General features: G+C 35.8%; 1 protein-coding gene across 1 annotated transcript in view; it reads left to right on the forward strand.

The window, feature by feature from the left end:
- Nucleotides 1-17,650, forward strand: part of ABCA13 (ATP binding cassette subfamily A member 13) — a 168,767-nt gene that overhangs the window by 14,390 nt on the left and 136,727 nt on the right. The window contains exons 5-12 of the mRNA XM_064703447.1: nt 939-967; nt 2,045-2,208; nt 4,215-4,330; nt 5,375-5,508; nt 7,264-7,428; nt 8,903-9,102; nt 10,984-15,696; nt 16,909-17,015. Coding sequence (XP_064559517.1) covers nt 939-967; nt 2,045-2,208; nt 4,215-4,330; nt 5,375-5,508; nt 7,264-7,428; nt 8,903-9,102; nt 10,984-15,696; nt 16,909-17,015 — 5,628 coding nt within the window. The remainder of the gene's footprint in view (nt 1-938; nt 968-2,044; nt 2,209-4,214; nt 4,331-5,374; nt 5,509-7,263; nt 7,429-8,902; nt 9,103-10,983; nt 15,697-16,908; nt 17,016-17,650) is intronic.

A 17,650-nucleotide genomic window follows, 5' to 3' on the forward strand; every position in this document is an offset into this window, starting at 1 on the left:
TACGAGCTTGCCAAGTGAAGACTCCCCCCTTATATGCCATGTGCCAAGGCCATCTCCTCCCATTTTCCATTCATCACACTTCTACCTCTGCCCTCATCACCACCTTTACCGCGCATGCTCCACCACTTGTCTTGGTGGTCGCACCACTTTTTGGGGGTTGTTTTCTGATGAAGGCTCTCCTTTTCCTCAATGTCCTTTAATTCACCTTTGGGTTACGCATGCGCACCAAGCTAGTATAATATAAGCCAAAACTAACATAATATTATGTTTAAGCATCAAAGCAATAAATCTCATATAATTAGCATTTTCCTGGGACCAGAAAATGCAACCAGATTTTCCCTTCTTTCTGTTAATTTTTAGTAACTGTTATCTCTTGTTTTCCTGCCTTGACCTGCAGGAAAAGGGGGGAGGGGGTGGAATCTCTCCTCTCCCTTTCTTTCTTGGCATTACACCTTTTAACTGTTTTATTATTTCCAAATATTAACTACTGTATCAATATTGATTACTGTTTCAATTCTGTCAGCACGAATCATACCTATTTACCACGCTGCACAGCCTTGTTGCTGTACCAGGGGGCACTGAGCACCTCCCACTACCCTGTGCCTCCGGCTCTTTTCAAGCAGAAAGATTTAGGTGAAATCACAGTTTACGTGCCTGGCTTCTGGTAGTTAGGACATTCATGTAGTGTTGGCATGATGCTTTTGCCTCACAAAAAAAATTGAAGAGTAAGAAATGTCTTTTAAATTGTTTTTGTGATTACAGTAAAAGTATTGGGAAGAACAGAAAATCAAATGGACCACTTTCTTTGGGTACTAGTTGCTTCATGTGCTTTTACTTTTCTAGAAACATCCTTTGTGTACTGCTTGCTCTTATTTACAATATAGATTTTTCTAAAGCTACTAATATTTCTTTTTAAAGGAAAATATTTAATTTTACAGGGCTCCATAACATCACCACTTTTCTTACTGTAAGTATTTTTACAGTCTATTTCTAGATTACAGTTCTGGGATTTGAGGATCTTTATTATAATGGTTAGAAATTTGTATCCTGTCAAGTTTAAGGAGACTATCTTAAAAAAAAAATGTTTGAAGGAAAAAAACGGTGTCTTGTAAATTTGATAGATGTTCAATGGTTTCTAGATAACTTTTTTGAACAAGTGTAGATTGTTAGTAGCTGAAATCCACAACTATTTGAAGGGTGTTTGTTTATTAGGAGCAATTTAAAGGTGCATCTATCAAATGTATTTTTTTCCATATTTGATTGATTGTTACTACTATTTCATGAAACCTAGATTTCCTGTTTATAACTTGAAATTAGACGGCAATTTTAATTGCTCATAGATCTCATTGATTGAAAGGAGCCATATCAACATGAAATTTCATTTCTGGAATGCAATATAGAATAGAAAGAATGTATTTCTCAACATTAAGAAAATATTAGACTTGACAGTAGATTATCATTGTTAGAAACCGAGTTTGTGTACATATAAGAGTCTTTTTGTATAAGGCATGCTCATGTCACTATTGTGTAAAAAAGCCCTAGTGAGACATTAATTTTGAGTAGCAAATATTGTGTAGTCCTATGAAAGAAGTTGTTTTATCCAAGGCAGGTCACCTTTAAAGACCCATTCTTATAAGTTGTTGTTTGAGACCCCTACAAGCCTTGCAAAGAGCTGTGAGGCAAGAATGGCAAGGCCTGGGCAGTCCCATTCATTGCAGGGCTTGAGAGCTCCAAGATAATCCTTCCCTTGGTTACACTTCTGAGCAGAAAGAGATGCCTTGGCTTTACTTCCAGCTCCATTTCTCCATCGGAGCAGAGAGACATATCAGAAACTAAGCCTCCATGAGTTCAAAATACCACCAAAATAATGTGATATATTGATAAATCTAGAGGTATGTTTTCACATTCAGAAAAATATTATGAATATTTTAAACTTCAAGAGGGTCAGGGAAATAACAGGCACCTGATTTTTTTTTTCTTTTTATTTTTTTCTTCTGTTATTGGAACTCTAGCATGTAACTTTTTTTTTTTTTCCCACCTAAAGATGGATTTGAATGAAGCAGAGAAAATTATTTCTAGAGCAGAAAATCTGTACAAGCAACCATATTTCTGGAACCTCCTGCATTCACTCCCTCATCTTGAACTGAACAGCTTTTATACAGAAGATGAGTTAGCTACCATAACACAGTTTCTTAAAGTTATTCAAAAGTAAGTACTTTCACATTCTTTAAAGTGCTCTGTTTTAAAATTTTCTCTGCAATTCTTGTTCTTTTCACTGTCTACTTAATAAAATAGGCATCCTTTACATTGTAAAGAGGCTAAAATTTTCTTCTCATTACCAGATTTTTTATAAAATAAAAAATCTTTTATAAAACTTGTTAGGAATTTTCACCCAGACTGATTCCTTTGTAACTATGTTTTGCATCTTTGCCAAACTCAACAGAGATGCCCTCAGTCTTTGTTAAGCAGCTCCATGTTAGCAATACCTGAAATGATGAAATGCCTGAAAAGCCCATCACATAATATGACTGAAACTTGTAATATATTTTGGGAATCTTTGAAAGACAGAGCATATACATATGAATATAAGAAAATAATAGTTTTGATCTTAATCAGATCTGAATGTCTGTAGTTCTTGGTCTGTATCAGGAAAATTACTCAATTTTGTTTCCTCAGCCTCTTGCTGTCAAAATAGCTTTAGGTGCTCTCTTGCAAGAAATGAAACAATAAGGAAAACGTCCCAGAGACTGTTCTGAATCACGTCAAGGACAGCTGGGTTCAGAGGAAGACATAGAGTTAAAGCATAGACCAAGACACATATCAGCAGGAATTTTCAGTAAAATAAGGTCATTATTAGGTGAAAGATGGATATGTATTTGCCAGGGTAGGCTGTTTGCTGTAGTAGGTTGATGGGCAATTGTCACTGCAGTCAAATAACAGTCATAAAGCAAGAGAAGCCCTCTGACCCTGGGTGCTTGTGCTAGACTGGTCATGTACCTCACCAGCCTTAGACCATGGGGAAGCAGGAGTTCAGAGATAATGAATGAGAAATTACTGTGCTGTTCTGCCATCCTTTATCGTCCCACTGTGCTTTTTTTAAATTAAAAAACAAACCCAAATCAAAGAAAATCCACAAAAACAGCTGTCCACCTAGAGAAGAAGGATATGATGGCCTAACTATTTTTCAGGCTGGGAAACAAGTTTCTCTTATAATATGTGGATTGCACCTATATTGGTGCTAGATTTTTAAAATTTAATTATTTTTCCCTTATGCCTGAGTAATTTGTAACCTTATTTCACCTTGTTCTCTGAGCTACTAACATGCAAAACTATATAGGAGAATCAGATGTTTACATATGGGTTTTGGTGTTTACATTTGCTTGGGGTTTTTTAAGATTTCTGTGCCCTTCAGTGACCAAATTTACCCTCAGTAATGCAATTTGGAAAGCAAACCACAAAACCCAATGCTTGTTTGTTGACTAATTTTGTATTACTATACTACATCCTAGTGGTCCTTTCTAAGGCAGAATTAAGCCAGTAGAAAGGCTCTTTATTTACGTTTCCCACTTTCAGATCTGTACCATGTTTTGCTGTGTCTCTCAGAGGTACTTAAACAGAACTTTTCACATCTAAGTGACTAGCTTTGGGTTTTTGTGGTAGGGCTGATTTTTTTTTTTGTTTGTTTGTTTGTTTGTTTTCTTCTTCTTTTTATGAATGTTGGAAACTGATGATCCACTCTGGAAAGCTGGATTCTTATTTGCATAATAAGAAAGGATTACTTGGTAGGAAATAACTGGCAAATTCAACATAAATTTTAAGTTATATTAACAGAGAATTTTTTTTCACAGCTAAGGTGACAGAGACTTGTAAGAAATTCAATAGATATATTTTTATCAGTGCATTCTGTAATGCACTTTGTTTAACCTCTTCTGAGAATAAGTATTATGTTGTTTTAATTTTTTTTTTTTTAGAGTGCATTGGTCCTCTCAGGACACATTTCCTTAATTCCTTAATGGAAATTGACTGATACACTAATTGTAAAACTTCCATTTGTGTTTGAGATACTCTAACTGTAAAATCTCAATTGGTTAATTGTTCAACAGTAAAAAAGTGTTTTATTACTCATTTGCTTGAAGGTTGGCTCTTTCCAGCAAATCCTTTCAGGTCTTTGGGTGCATAGAGGGCTTGATTTTTGTTTTATTTTCTACTTTCAGTTCCTTAACATCACTGAAGGATTTAGCTATGATGCCATTGGGCCAAAGTTTCTATGAAGTGGTGAAAATGGCACTGAATTTGACTGCTGCATCAGTGCAGGATAGGAGCTTAGAAGGTAAGAAATTTGCTTCAGATATTCCTTGAACTTCCTAATAAGCATTCTGGAAATATATGATAGTAACTGCTGGGCCTTCTGCTGAGTTCCTGATGTGCCGAGACTAAACTGTATTGCTGTACTGCTAACCTACTTCTCTACTGATCTGATTTTTAAATAATGATTACTAAATTTTATCAGACTCAGGCAACTATCAGATAAACAAAGTAGCAGATAAATGGTCTAATACACAGTGTTTAGGATGATCATGGTTTACCAATGAATTTTGGAGACAGACTAAACCAAAGCAAGGGACAATTTCTTCCATTTGATAGGAGGACAGCAATTTTTTTGGACATGCATGTTAAGCATTATGACTGGTTTACTTTAAGCTTCATTTTTCTGTTCTCATAAATTCTTCTGTCAGCTGAAGGGTTACATTTCTCCATCTGCTGCTTCACCATGGAAGATGAGTTTTATTGGAGAAGGTAGGCTGGCCCCAGGAGAACCAGAAAAGGTCAGGAGCAAGTTTCATGGGCAAGCTGAAGCACACAATGTATAGGTACCACTGTCTGCTTGGTGTGGAAGTCAGGCTAAGAGTAATATGCAGTCTAAATCCCATTTCACCTGCAAAAGTGAAGGCTGATGTGGGACAGAGCTGATGTGCTGGAGTCCTTGTACAGAGGATGAACTTGATTTCTCTGGCATTTCTGTTATTCTCCCATTGCTGTCACTCTCATTAGTGATTCACATCCAGTCCATACACACACCTTGCATGCCTCTGTGCAGTTCAGAATGTCACCCTGCTGAGTTTGCTGACAATTGCTATGCAGGGGTGTCCCACCATCAGCATATCAGCTGCTGAAATGCCATCACACTGACTGACCTTACCACTAGTGCAGTCATGGGTTTTATTCTAGGTAAATTTATGTTCCAGTGCATGCATCCTGCTGTCCTCAAAAAAGCTGGGAACATGGTACTTGGATCACAACAAGTGAGAACCACCAAGAAACAACATGAACAAAAAGAATTAATTACATAAAGAAAAGATTTCCTTTCTTTCAGGTTTTCAATACAATCTTTCTTTTGGGGATGTTTTGTGGAATCCGCTTGCTGTGAAAGCAGAACTTGAATCCAGGTTTGGTTTTGATGGCACTCATGTTGAGAAGCTGCTAAGTTATACAGCACAATTAACAGAGGTAAATCAGTTGAAAATTTCAGTGTCTAACTCTTCAATATTTTTTTATTTGTACCCTGAATGTATTTTCCTGTGTTACAGAGTCTTAGCTTTGTGAAGCAGCTACAAGGTTGTTAAATATCCTAGCTTCATTCCCATCAAATAAAAGACTAGCTTTAGCTGAAATCTGTGCACATGAAGATATTGATAGGTCCAGTTTTATACACTAATGAATGTTTCTCTGAAGTAACAACTGTGTATGGCAGAGTCCTGTGTTTATTAACCAATCAAGTAGAGACTTTTGAGGATTGCTTCACTAAGCTTTTAAACCAAATCCTTGGTTTGAGTCTGACAGGATTAGCTTGTCTGGCAGCACTTGTCATCTCATTTGCTGGACAAAGAATGCCTGTCTCTTCTGTGTGTAAATTAAGGGAGACCAAGAGTCCTTTCTTTTCAGCTGTGCAATCTTGATATGAATGTACTAGACTGAGTTGTCTTAGTGGTTCTTAATCAAATAGCCTGTGATGCATCACATCTAGAAGAAAATCTCTTTCTTCAGATAGGGCAACCTATCCTCTACACCAAAGTTGTCTGTTGTGGTGGTCTGGTTTGGCTGCAGAAAACTGGAAACGACTTTTGAATTTGTGCTTAAGTCCACAGTTTCTTTAATAGAACATGTTGGTATTTATGTGAAATCTGTTTGTTCTGTTTAGAGTTATACTCCAGAAGAGCTCATTGTAAAAATAGCAGTTTTAAACAAACTGATAAATTATAAAAAAACCCCTTGACTTTTGAATGGCCTTTTAATGAAATATCAGTGATGGCCTGTTTGACCAAATGAACTGCATTCAACTGCAGCTTGATAACTGTGGCTGACTGTGAAATCCCAGGCTATTCACTTGGTAACTATTTAAACTAGTATCTCAATATTTTGTTCTTGTGTTAAACTTTGAAGACCATCAAAAACTATGAAAGCAAATATGGAAACCTGGATAATATTTGTTTGGAGCACTTCAATTCTGTATCTAACACCCCATTTTGTTTGGTGTCAAAACACAGCAAAGCTTTTTATGAATTCTCTAGTCAATGTTGAAAGGAGGAAGAATGCAAAGCATCTCAGAAAGGCAATACCAGAATTAAAATGTATGGCATTATTTCTGTAAGCTTTAATAATTATAGGCTTGGGAATATTTAATTATTCATCACAATTTATTGGCTTGTGAATAAGAAATCATTCATCACAGAATTTAAAAATTAGTCTATGAGGAAAAAATTTTGTTTTCTTGGCCACTCTGTTGAAACCCACCAACCTCAATTTAAAACTAGTCTGCTGTATGTAATGACTGGTGAAGATCCATCATTGTACTAAGTGCTTTTTATATCAGTAATTTTTATACTTTTGAAGTTGTTTCAATATAGTTATTTTACTGTAAGGGTGCGGTGTCATAGTCAAGTTAGTTCAGTACCAGCGTGCAAATTACTGTAGAAGTGGCAATACTAGTGTAGCTACAAGATGAAAATTCCTTGCATATACGTGTCTCATCATTCTGCATGCTGTATGAGCACCCTAATGGGGCCACTGGTATTTTATACAGCAACCTGCTAGTGGAATACTTTGAAGTATGTGCCTGGGAATGTGAGGCTGGGTGAGATGGGCTTTGTTCTTGCTGAAAAGGCTAAGTGCTATTCTTATTTTCATTTGATAAGTAAGTTGATAGGAGAGCTAACACTCAGCAAGGCTCTTGAAATACTCATCAATTTCTTGTGTCCTTGCCAGATTCCCACAGGAGAGACACTGGAGCAGTTTGTGTGCTCTGCTCTGGCTCTTGTCCCAGAAGATGAAGCAAACAAGGAGAATAATGGAGAGGGTTGTAATTCTGCACAGCATGAGGCCAAACTGTATCTTGTTCATGCTGTCAGCAAGTTCAAACTCTATGCACAGGTAACTTTAATAAGTTAATAGTTTGAATTCCTAATTTTTGCATGTAGGTTGTCAGCAGTATCTCAGTTAAAAAAAAAAATCTAAGTTATCTATAAAATTGTTTTAATGAACTTTCTTGCGAATAAAATGAAATAATCCTTATAAAGAATCATTATAGTGGAAGTATAATCTATCATCATGTGTCCACTTAATCAGATTTTCTCATTAATGGAGATTCAGATTTGAAATGTAATAGAGAATGTGATGAGATATGCTGCAATGCAGAGACCTGTCAGAGGAGACTGTTTACTGTTCCACCTGAGATTGAATGTTGACCAAAACTGAAAATTGACTAGACAACTCCACTGGTATATAATTAATTTATTTATTTTTTCCCGTCACTGTCTCTGGCAATCATAACTGAAGCAAGATAAAAGTAAACCTCCAGCAGAGCATCTTAAAATTCTCATCTGTCAGAATAGCTTGCTATGCATTCTCTGTAATGACATATGTGTAGTTGCATGGACAAAAGAATTAAATATCTGATGTTTTCTAAGAAAAGCACCTAGCTACCTTAACATCGTTATTTGTTTTTATACTGAAACATCATATTTTTATCCATTAAAAAAAGAAGAATAATGTATCAAGCTGGTCTGGAGATGTTTGCAATATTATGTAAAGAAAAAGTGTAGATCTTTCTGTGTATTTCCTCAAAAATGTGATCTTTGAGGTTTCCCTGCTATATGATGAAGTATGAAGTAAGAGGTAATAACTCAATGTGACTGCCCAAAATAATGCACTAATTTCTGTGTAGGAAAACCCAGTAATAATTTCAGTCATGATTTTAAAACTCTTAGCATGGGTTGATGTTGTTATTATGGGAACCAGAAATACTGTAAGCTGCTGGCCACTGTGAATTATCTTGGTGAACAGAATATCTCTTAGAGTAAATCAGTTATATTCATTTGACATTTAAGAGAAAGGTAGTGGAGAAGAAAAGGAGAGCAGTCAGTAGCTTTGGTCAGGCCTTTTTATGCTTATTTCACATTGGGAGCATGCAGGCTTCTTCATCATCTCTGTGTTATGGGGCTCCAAAAATGTTAAGGCTGCTATCTTCCATCATATTGGCAATGTAGGCAGAAGTTTGGTAAAAGAAGCCTGAGTAATCAGCTATGGAGGTCAGCTTTTGGTTGATTTCAGCCTCAGTCCATCTTTTTCTCTTTCCTGGGTCTGTAGGCAAGGTCAGCACCACATAGGATGTCAGCTGTCTGTGCGCTGTAGCCTGTTACATTGCCAACTTGCATGTCAGTCAAAACTGTATTGAAAATCAACCTTTGTCACGTCAGTAATTTCAGAGTCTAGACAGATTGTAAGGGAGAAATTTTGGTATCATTGTTGATTGTGTGAATTTTTTAACGACATGCAAATTCTGTGTACTGCCTAAGTAAGAAAGCTTTGATTAATGAGATGTTCTGTTTTGCATTCAATCCACTAGGTACTTGAGCAATGGCTCAACAGCAGCAGTCTCTCTCAAAATTTCCTTTTGGAACTTAGAAGAATCGTGGCTGATTTAATGTCTCAATTTTTAGATGACAGGGAAGACAGGAAACTTTTTTTAGCGATAAATACCCTGATCCAGCAATGGAATGAGAAATCAAATGCCTATTTTTCAGAAGGATATGTTCCATCTCATTGGTAAGTTATACTTCTCTTTCTGAAACTTGTCTTACAAAATTAGATCAACCCAAATATTGGTTTTACTTTGCATTTAATTGATTTGTTTTTGTCTGTTTTGCGATTTTCTTTTTATTCTGTAGTTCAAAACCTTGTATAAAGTCAAATAATTGTGCTGATGCTTACATATTCTGGAAAAGAAATTAAGTTTATGCTTCAGAATATATCTGCCTACAGATTCAGCAGAGAACATGACTACTACATGATCAGGACTCACAGGAATTAGCAGCTGTGGATAATTGGCATTTTGAACTAGGACATGAATCCGTTGTCTTGTTCTGCAAATGAAGTTGAATTCCCACAAGTAGTTGGTGTGACTCACTAATACTTCTCATGTATAGCAAGTCCAGTGCATGTGAAATATTTAGAATTTTTATTGTAGAGGTCAGCTCAGTTGTGCAGGAGATCTTGTAACAGATGCCTTCATCAACAGCTACAGCCTATGGAAAACAGAATTTTAAACACGTAGAATTAGTTGTACATATGAAATTTGCAATCTCATCTAGGGCACTCTGAGTCTGTGATTTCTTTTGATGTTTCTGAGCTTTTATTAGAGTTTCAAGTTCTCTGTTTGGTTCATGACTTAATGCAAATGTAAACACTTTATGTGAAGATTTGGCTGTAAGCCCTGGACTTATTAAGAATGATATGTTTTGTCAAGCTGTTCAAATATTCCTGCTCTGGAAGGTTCTACAGAGGAGTTAAGCTGTACATAAAGGGAGTTAATGTTTGTCAGAGTTGGCAGAGGCTCAAGAAAGGTCTATGGCAGAGCACAGGAACTGATAATTCCCTCTTTCTAATGGCACACTGGATGACTTGCATTGCTTCCAGGAGATATAATATTGGCCTCAGTTTCTCATTACTTGTAATTTCTTGTCAACTAGTAAGAGAGTGATTCCATTATCAACTAGTAAGAGAGAGATTGAAGTCAAATTGTTTAAAAATTTAGTAGGATGTTTTGAAATTTGGTTCTAATTTAGAAAAAGAAACTGCTGTGCTGCTGCAGTTGTAAGCAACAACAAAGTATTTTTTTTTAGCAGTTTTATCCTTTTATTTGCAGTGCACAATGTTTTTGTGCTCTACCTCTGTTGATTACAGAGTCTGGAGAGAAGGAAAATATTTTTAAGGAGAATGAGGCCTCTACATTCAAAAACTCTTTTTCCATGCACCTCCTTTTGACAAATCTTACAGAGCTAGTAGTTGTTTTTTCTTTTGATAAGTAATACTGACACAATAGAAACACCAGTGGGTGCATTCCAATTGTCACTGTGATTTCATGTTTTTTGTAGATATTAAAATAGCAGTGTTCAGCTACCAGGCAGTCAACTGGAATGTTTTAAGTTTCAATAATTATGAGAAAACAAAAAATTCTTTAGAATTCATGGAAAATTAGATGTTTTGATCTATTTTATTGATACATTCCTTTCTGTAAAATAATTAGTCTGTGGAACATGAAATCTTTGTTCTTTTCAGCAGCTGAAAATGTGATATACTCAAAGGTGTTGGACTCCTTGTGGCTTGCAAGTTTGATTATAAGTACTGATAAATGCACAATTTTTTAACTGCTGTCTACATTCAGGTTTTGATTTGAATGGTGTTGTGACTTTCCAGTAGAGATTTTTTTTTCACATTTTTTGAAACCCAAAACAATTGTCAAATTTTGCTAATTCAGATTTTGTGGTGATTAATTTGTGACTGCTATTCAAATTATATTTGTAATTTCCTTGAATTAAGTAAATATAAACCTAGATTCTAAAATTTAAATAATATATAGTTAAAAATTCTTGGCTGCCTGCTAGGTAACTAACAAGAAAAAAAACTTACGATTGATTAATTTTTCAGGATTTTGACATCTTTCAAAGAGTTTTTGAAGACAGAAGAAAACTTAAGGATTTCTGGTGAAAACAAAATGGATCATCTTTTTCACCTTGTAGAAGTCCTGGAAAGAATGATAATGTTTGATTTTGCAGTTTCTTCAAATAAGTCTCTAATGGAAAATGCCTTGAATAATGCAATTATATGGATAAAAATTTTTGCTGAGGGGGATGAATCTGCCACCAATTTCTCACTTGCAGTTTCTGAACTCCATAATGACCTACAAAAAAATTTCCAACCTCTTCAGAGCATCTGGACAAAAAAGAGGGCAGAACTTTTCTGGCGTATTGTGGAAATCGTATTCCATGAACTAGATTCTAGGCTTTCTCTCTTGAGTCAAGTAGAAGAGGGAGAGGCAATTGAGACGCTATCTAGAATTTTATTTTCCATTACAGAAAATAGAATCTATAACAGAAGTATGGTGTTGCTCAAAAAGATCCTGAGTGATTGGCCAGAGTTAAATATTACTGCTTTGGACGATTTAAAACATTTTAGTGAACAATTCCAAAGAAATCTCTATGAAGTTGGATCATTGTCTGGTGATCGTGTCAATGTCTCATTTAGCACAATTCCTGGAGTGAGTAATACTTCTTCTTTATTGCTCTCCAATCCAAATTTTATGTATAAAGTACAAGAATTAGGAGAAATTGTGCATGATTTCCTCAAAAATATCCAAAAATTAAACAGTACTATTGTGGCCTCACTTGTTCCAAAAATTTTCTCTCTGTACCAGAATGATGATCTGGTTTTAAATATTAAGAGCAATAACACTCTGTTAAAACTTCTTTATGAGGCTTCAAAAAGTATGTCATCTTCTCAAGTATGGCATGATTTGCAAAATAAGGAACTAGCTTTTGATTTTCTGTTTGAAACTTTTGATCTGCTCTGGAATCTCACCAGTAAGTCTCTCTGTGAAAAATTACTATTAATTTACAACTATACAGAGTTTCAAGCACAGTTTCTTGCACAGAATGGAAAAAAAGATATACAAGTTGTTTATGACGTTCTGAGCAGCCTTAAAACTTTATTTATAGATGACGAGTTCCAAACAGCTGTCTTATGTTATTTGGAAGAGTTTCTTGATCTCCCTCCAGAATGCCTGGGAAATAATGGGTGCATTGATTTCTATCTAGCAAACGTAAGTTCAGAAGAGTATTCAGTAGAGGTTTATGACTTAATTCTGCTTCCATTGGACAGTATCCTGTCTGATGTAACAAACTGGGGAGATGAGGTAAGTGTGCCTTCTGCTTTGCACTGCACTTTTACATGGCTTCAGGCATGGACAGAGATTTTTGAAGAAGCATCGGAAATCTTAAGTTTGAATTCAACCTTTTTTGTCTGCCTAAGAGATGATTTGGCATATCTGTCTGAAAATCTTTTAAATGTAACTCAAGATGAACTGTGCAATAATACAGCTATGGATATTGTTGAAGCTGCAGGAGCAGCAATGAAGCTTTTAAAAACTGCTTTTCAGGAACATGGCAATTTAAATGACTTGAAAGATTTTGAGACTTTCCTTGTTAATTTTCAAAGTGTAATTAACAATGCATTTGAAGTCACAAACTTGCTTAAAGGTAGCAGTTTAGAAAGTGTTTTAGAGACAATAGGAGCTGTGATAACTAAAATGCAGAAATCTATACTGAAGATTGTTAATGAAGAGCTTTTGAATTCTTGGCTTGATGCTTTCATCTCAGGAGCATCTGCGGGAGAAGATAAGGGTGCTGGTGTATTTTCCATTGAAAATTCCCTTTCTACTATTCTTAAGCTCTCCCAAGAGGAACTTGAAATTATTCTCACTGAGATAAATGACACATCCTCTTTTTTAAAAAGTGTCCCTCGAGACAAATATATGGCTTGTATCAGCATTTTCCAGAATATTACCAAATTAATTTTGGATAATAGTCTGAAAGACATAAGCAACTTGCAAACAAATTTTTCATCTCATCTTAACTCCTTTCTAAACTTTCACAGTACGATGGATGAAGCAGAGGATTGTAACACGTGGATATATGGATTAAGTAATCCCACTGAAAAAAACAAGTCACCTTTTCACCTTGAAAGTGCGAAACATATTTTATTTCTTCTGCAATCTCTGGGAAATGCTGAGACAGATGCTAAGCTAATGAATGTGATGAACTTCATTAATTTGGTTTTTAATTTGACACTCCCTGAATGTTCCCTAGGTGGTTCTGATGTGGTTTGTGCAAGTGTTTATTTCAATATCATAGCAAAAACTTTGAAATTTATTCTCCCCGAACTTTATGTCAAACATGACATAAATGTGCTTGAATTTATTTTTAAACTTTTAAATAATTCTGGAGAGCAAATACAAACTGTTATCAGTGATTTAGTTGGGAGCTCATTGTATATGTCAAATGAGACCCGTTTGAGTCAGTCGACCCGTGGTTTCAACAGAACTTCAAGAATGCTCCTTAATCCTTTTCACCACATTTCTCTTATATCAGTGGAACTCTTGTCAGAAATACAAAGTCTTCTGAAAAATAAAACTTTTGACTTCCAAGAAAACAGCTCCTCTCATTTGGACAATGAGATTGAACCTTTCTTGCATGGGAAAAATATCAGTTTGCTGATGGAGTTCTTTCAATATATGATTAGAAAACTTGACTCAAACTTGCAAAATGAACACAAAACATTTCCTCAGAAATTGATAGAAACAGCAGGTCTGAATATTGAAATGGTAAGGAAGGCACTTGAACTTTTCAAGTCCCCTACTTTTGTCGACATTCCATTAAGAGACGAAAAGGAGCTTCTAAATCATATGGTTGCCTTGGTGCAAATCATGAGTAACATGGATGTTGAGTTTTTGATAAGTAGATTCAAACAGGTCCAGGAGAACCTAGAAAGTTTCTTTAAAAATATCAAACCTTTTAACCTTGAGAACTCTGGGTTAGGTACCTTAACAGACTGGTGGGATGCATTTGAGAACATATCATGTTACTGGAACCTGACTGGTATACGCCAAATAACACAGCTTTTTGAACACGATGAGCTCTACAATACAGAAGATGTGTTCAACCTCCTCTTTGATGTCATCAGCCTTACAGAAAGATTGGCTCATGGAAATGTTACAGAAGCACTAGCTGAAATATATGCTTTCATACTAACTCAGGAAGAAAAAATGCCAATGTTTACTGATGAGGAGTTCTCTAACCAAGTAGATGATCTTCTAACATTGCTGGAGATGTTGGCAGACATCTCTGATGAACCTGAAGAGGCCTTTGGTTGTTTTTCTGCATCATTCTGCAGGACTCTCACAACAGCAACGCCTCAGAATGATGCCACTCTTAAACCCTGTGACATGGTGCACACCAATTCTACTTTGCATTACAATGCAGTCATTGAAGTCATTAAGGAGCTTAAACTCATCACTTTGGATGACAGTTTCGCTTGTTCTATGGAGGACATTCAGATGGATATCACTCGTAATCTGACTTGCTTTTTTCATCAGATTAAAGAATGGAACTCTATAATTTTGAAGTTTTCTGAGCTCCGTCATATAAATAGCCCAGTTCTCAAAGAGCTGCTAGATTTTTGGAATGAGCTATCCCTTTATGCTGTGCCACAGCAGGTGAATAATACACATGCAATCAATTGTTCCTCCACACCAAAGAGCCAAATGGCTTTACAAATCGTAGAAACTCTGGGCAGCATTTCAATGTCAGAAATGGAGATGGCCAAAAGACTTCTTGAACAGCTGGATAATCTTTATGATGGCCTAAGCTGGAACAGAGAGTCAAGAACATCACTTCAGAGTGTTCTTACTAATGTTAAGAATATGACCAGTGAAGTTTCCAGACTTCTGAATACTGAAGCTGTTCTTTCTTTTCTTTCTGCAATTCAGCCTTTAATGACACTCTCATCTGTTGGAAACCAGACACATGCAATGCTTAGGACAATATCATCTTTAAGTGGGAACATCAATATAAGTGACAACTTTGAGAACTTCTTGTTTCCTGTAGTTACAAGCATAGAAAATTTATTGGTGAATTTTAGTGTTAGACACTTACTTGTGGTGATAGATCAAGGGTCTCAATTACTAAATTTGGCCACTGGACAGTCCTCTTCAATGGCTCCTGATGTCTTACTAGAGCAGTTTAAGACATCATCTGTAGATGCCATATCAAGAAATTTTGAAGATCTACAAGACATTGTGAATATCATTCTATGTGAGTGTAACGATAAAAATTATTCTAAAATGATGCATGCTCTAATTTTCCTTATGTCTAATGAAAGTTCATCAGATGACCTACCGCTGGCTGTCAAAAATATTATTGCCTTTCTGGAGCTATTCCAAAATAAGTCTAAGAAGGACTATACTGGTATGTTGTTTGGGGACAGTCATTTTAGCAGACAGAAATTGAACGATACTCACTCTGCTTTTTCAGTTTTGCTAAACAGCCTCCTTCACATAATTGCTGATCTTGATGTTGTAGAAGAAGCTTTGCGTGCAAACAATACTGAGCTTCATGAAGTTGACTTTATTGATTCATTTTTTTATAATGCACCGTATAGAGACATTTCTACTCAGTCCCAAAGCAGAACTCTGGCGATCATGGAAGAGATTTTGCAAATAATATTTCAGTCCACTGCAGAACATGACAAGAATAAAATAAAACTCTTACTAATGAATTTGCATAAGGATGTAATGGCAGAACTGAGGTAAGTGTTTTCCATGTACTCATTTTGGAAAGTGTGTTGACAATGACAGAAGGACCGTCTGTTTATGAACAACTCAATCAAAACTTTTATTAAATTTTATTAAAACTTTTATTAAACTTTTATTAAATATTAATTAGTGTTTCATTTCAGATTTGTTCCAACTTATGTGGTTCAGACCAGCTGTATTTGGTATTAGAACACATTTTATGGACTAGATTATTGTGTTTAGTTTATATTTACAATATGTATTTAGTCATATGTGTTGATACTTAAATTGGTTTCTTTGGAGCTATTATAGAAACAATTATTTGAAGATACTTGTGTTTTAAAATCTTTGCAAGTCTGAATGCTGAGCCCCCACTAATTGGCAGGCAACAGCCATTTTTGCCTTTGGAGCTAAATGTTAAGGAATGCTTGGGCCTAATTCTTTGTGGCGTGAGTGGAGGTTTTTTTCTATATCCAAATACAGCTATACAAAGTTTCTTTAACTTAAATTTGTTGATGTCTTATGGCTGTTGAGTTAAGTTGTTCAGTTTAATAAATGCAGTGTCCGAAGGAATCTTGAGCCCACAATCATATTTGCCTGATTGCACAGATCAGATGTAATTCAGAAGCAGAGGAAACGGCTTCAGATTTACTGATGGTTTGGAGTTGCTGCATTTAAACAAAATTGAATGAGACACAAGTTGGTTGTTCCAAACAGTTCTAGGGTATCTTGCTGGTGGGGCTACTGCTCCTACTGACATAAACCAGCTGAAAAATGGCATTGTAAAGTTGATGCTGTGATCTGGCATTTTGACCTTTACGATTAATTTTATGTAAATACATGAAACCATTGTCCATCAGGGCCAATTATTAACCTAATCTGTTGAAAAATATCAAAAGCAAGTACTAGAAAAGTGGTTTATTTTCCCTACATGCTAGTTATCTGCTCTTTACCATCAAGTCAACATATTCTGTGGGCCCTCAGTATTTCTGAAGCCATTATGATTTTGCTTATTTTGGGAAGGTGTTTTCTAGCACTCCTAGGGTATGTTTTTTAACATGGAAGTATTATATTCTGATTTTGAAATTGTTCAACCAAATGTAATAACTGTTAATACTGAAATCCTCGTGTGGTTCATTGAAGACTGTATTTGTCCATTGTCACTTGAAATTTTTCTCTGGTGCCTTTGGAATGAAAATAATGTTTTCTTATTGATATTTCTACAGAGCATCTAAAATCTGCAACATTCTTCAGGAACGTTTATACCCTGAGAGTGTCGTACTATTGCAGAAATTGCAATTCACCATTTTGAATATTCTCAAAATCTTTTCAGGTTGGTTACCACAGTAGTGACTCTGGGACCCATATGTTAGTGTTGTTAAGTTAAGGCTTTACTCTAAGCAAACTTTTGTGCAAATAAGGTAATTTGGGTGAGGCCAAGCACAGCAAGCATACTGATGCCTGGAAATTAAACCAACAGAGGCCCACGAAGAAATCTGATACAGATCACACAAAGGAAACATTCCTTTCTGGAGTGTTGAAATCCCAGGGAAAGCAGGAGACCTTGCTGCCCCTCCTCAGCTAGTGAACTTAGTCAGGTCACAGGGGTTTTTTTTAATGAGCCAGACTTGCCACAGGGCAGTGTGTATTTGACAGTAAGGAAAAATGGGGCAAGTATTCAAAGGAAGTAGCCTCTCTCACTTCTGGCCTTGTCACACCAGTGAATTGGCTACCTGTAGCTGAAAAACTTCACCTTCAACAAATTGTTCAAATCTTAATGTGTTACCTTGTTTTATTCCTTATCTATATGCTCCCAAGTTGTGCAATTTAAGAAAGGCTAAAACCTTTCAATATAGATATTGACCTAAGTATAAATTAATATTATTATTTCTTTGGGAAACAAAAGCCAGTGCTTTTCAGACCTCATATTTTAGCCAACTATGCCCCGAATTGTTTGTAAAGAGCAAT

The sequence above is a fragment of the Zonotrichia leucophrys genome, chromosome 2, assembly GCF_028769735.1.
Source record: "Zonotrichia leucophrys gambelii isolate GWCS_2022_RI chromosome 2, RI_Zleu_2.0, whole genome shotgun sequence".
NCBI lineage: Eukaryota > Metazoa > Chordata > Aves > Passeriformes > Passerellidae > Zonotrichia > Zonotrichia leucophrys.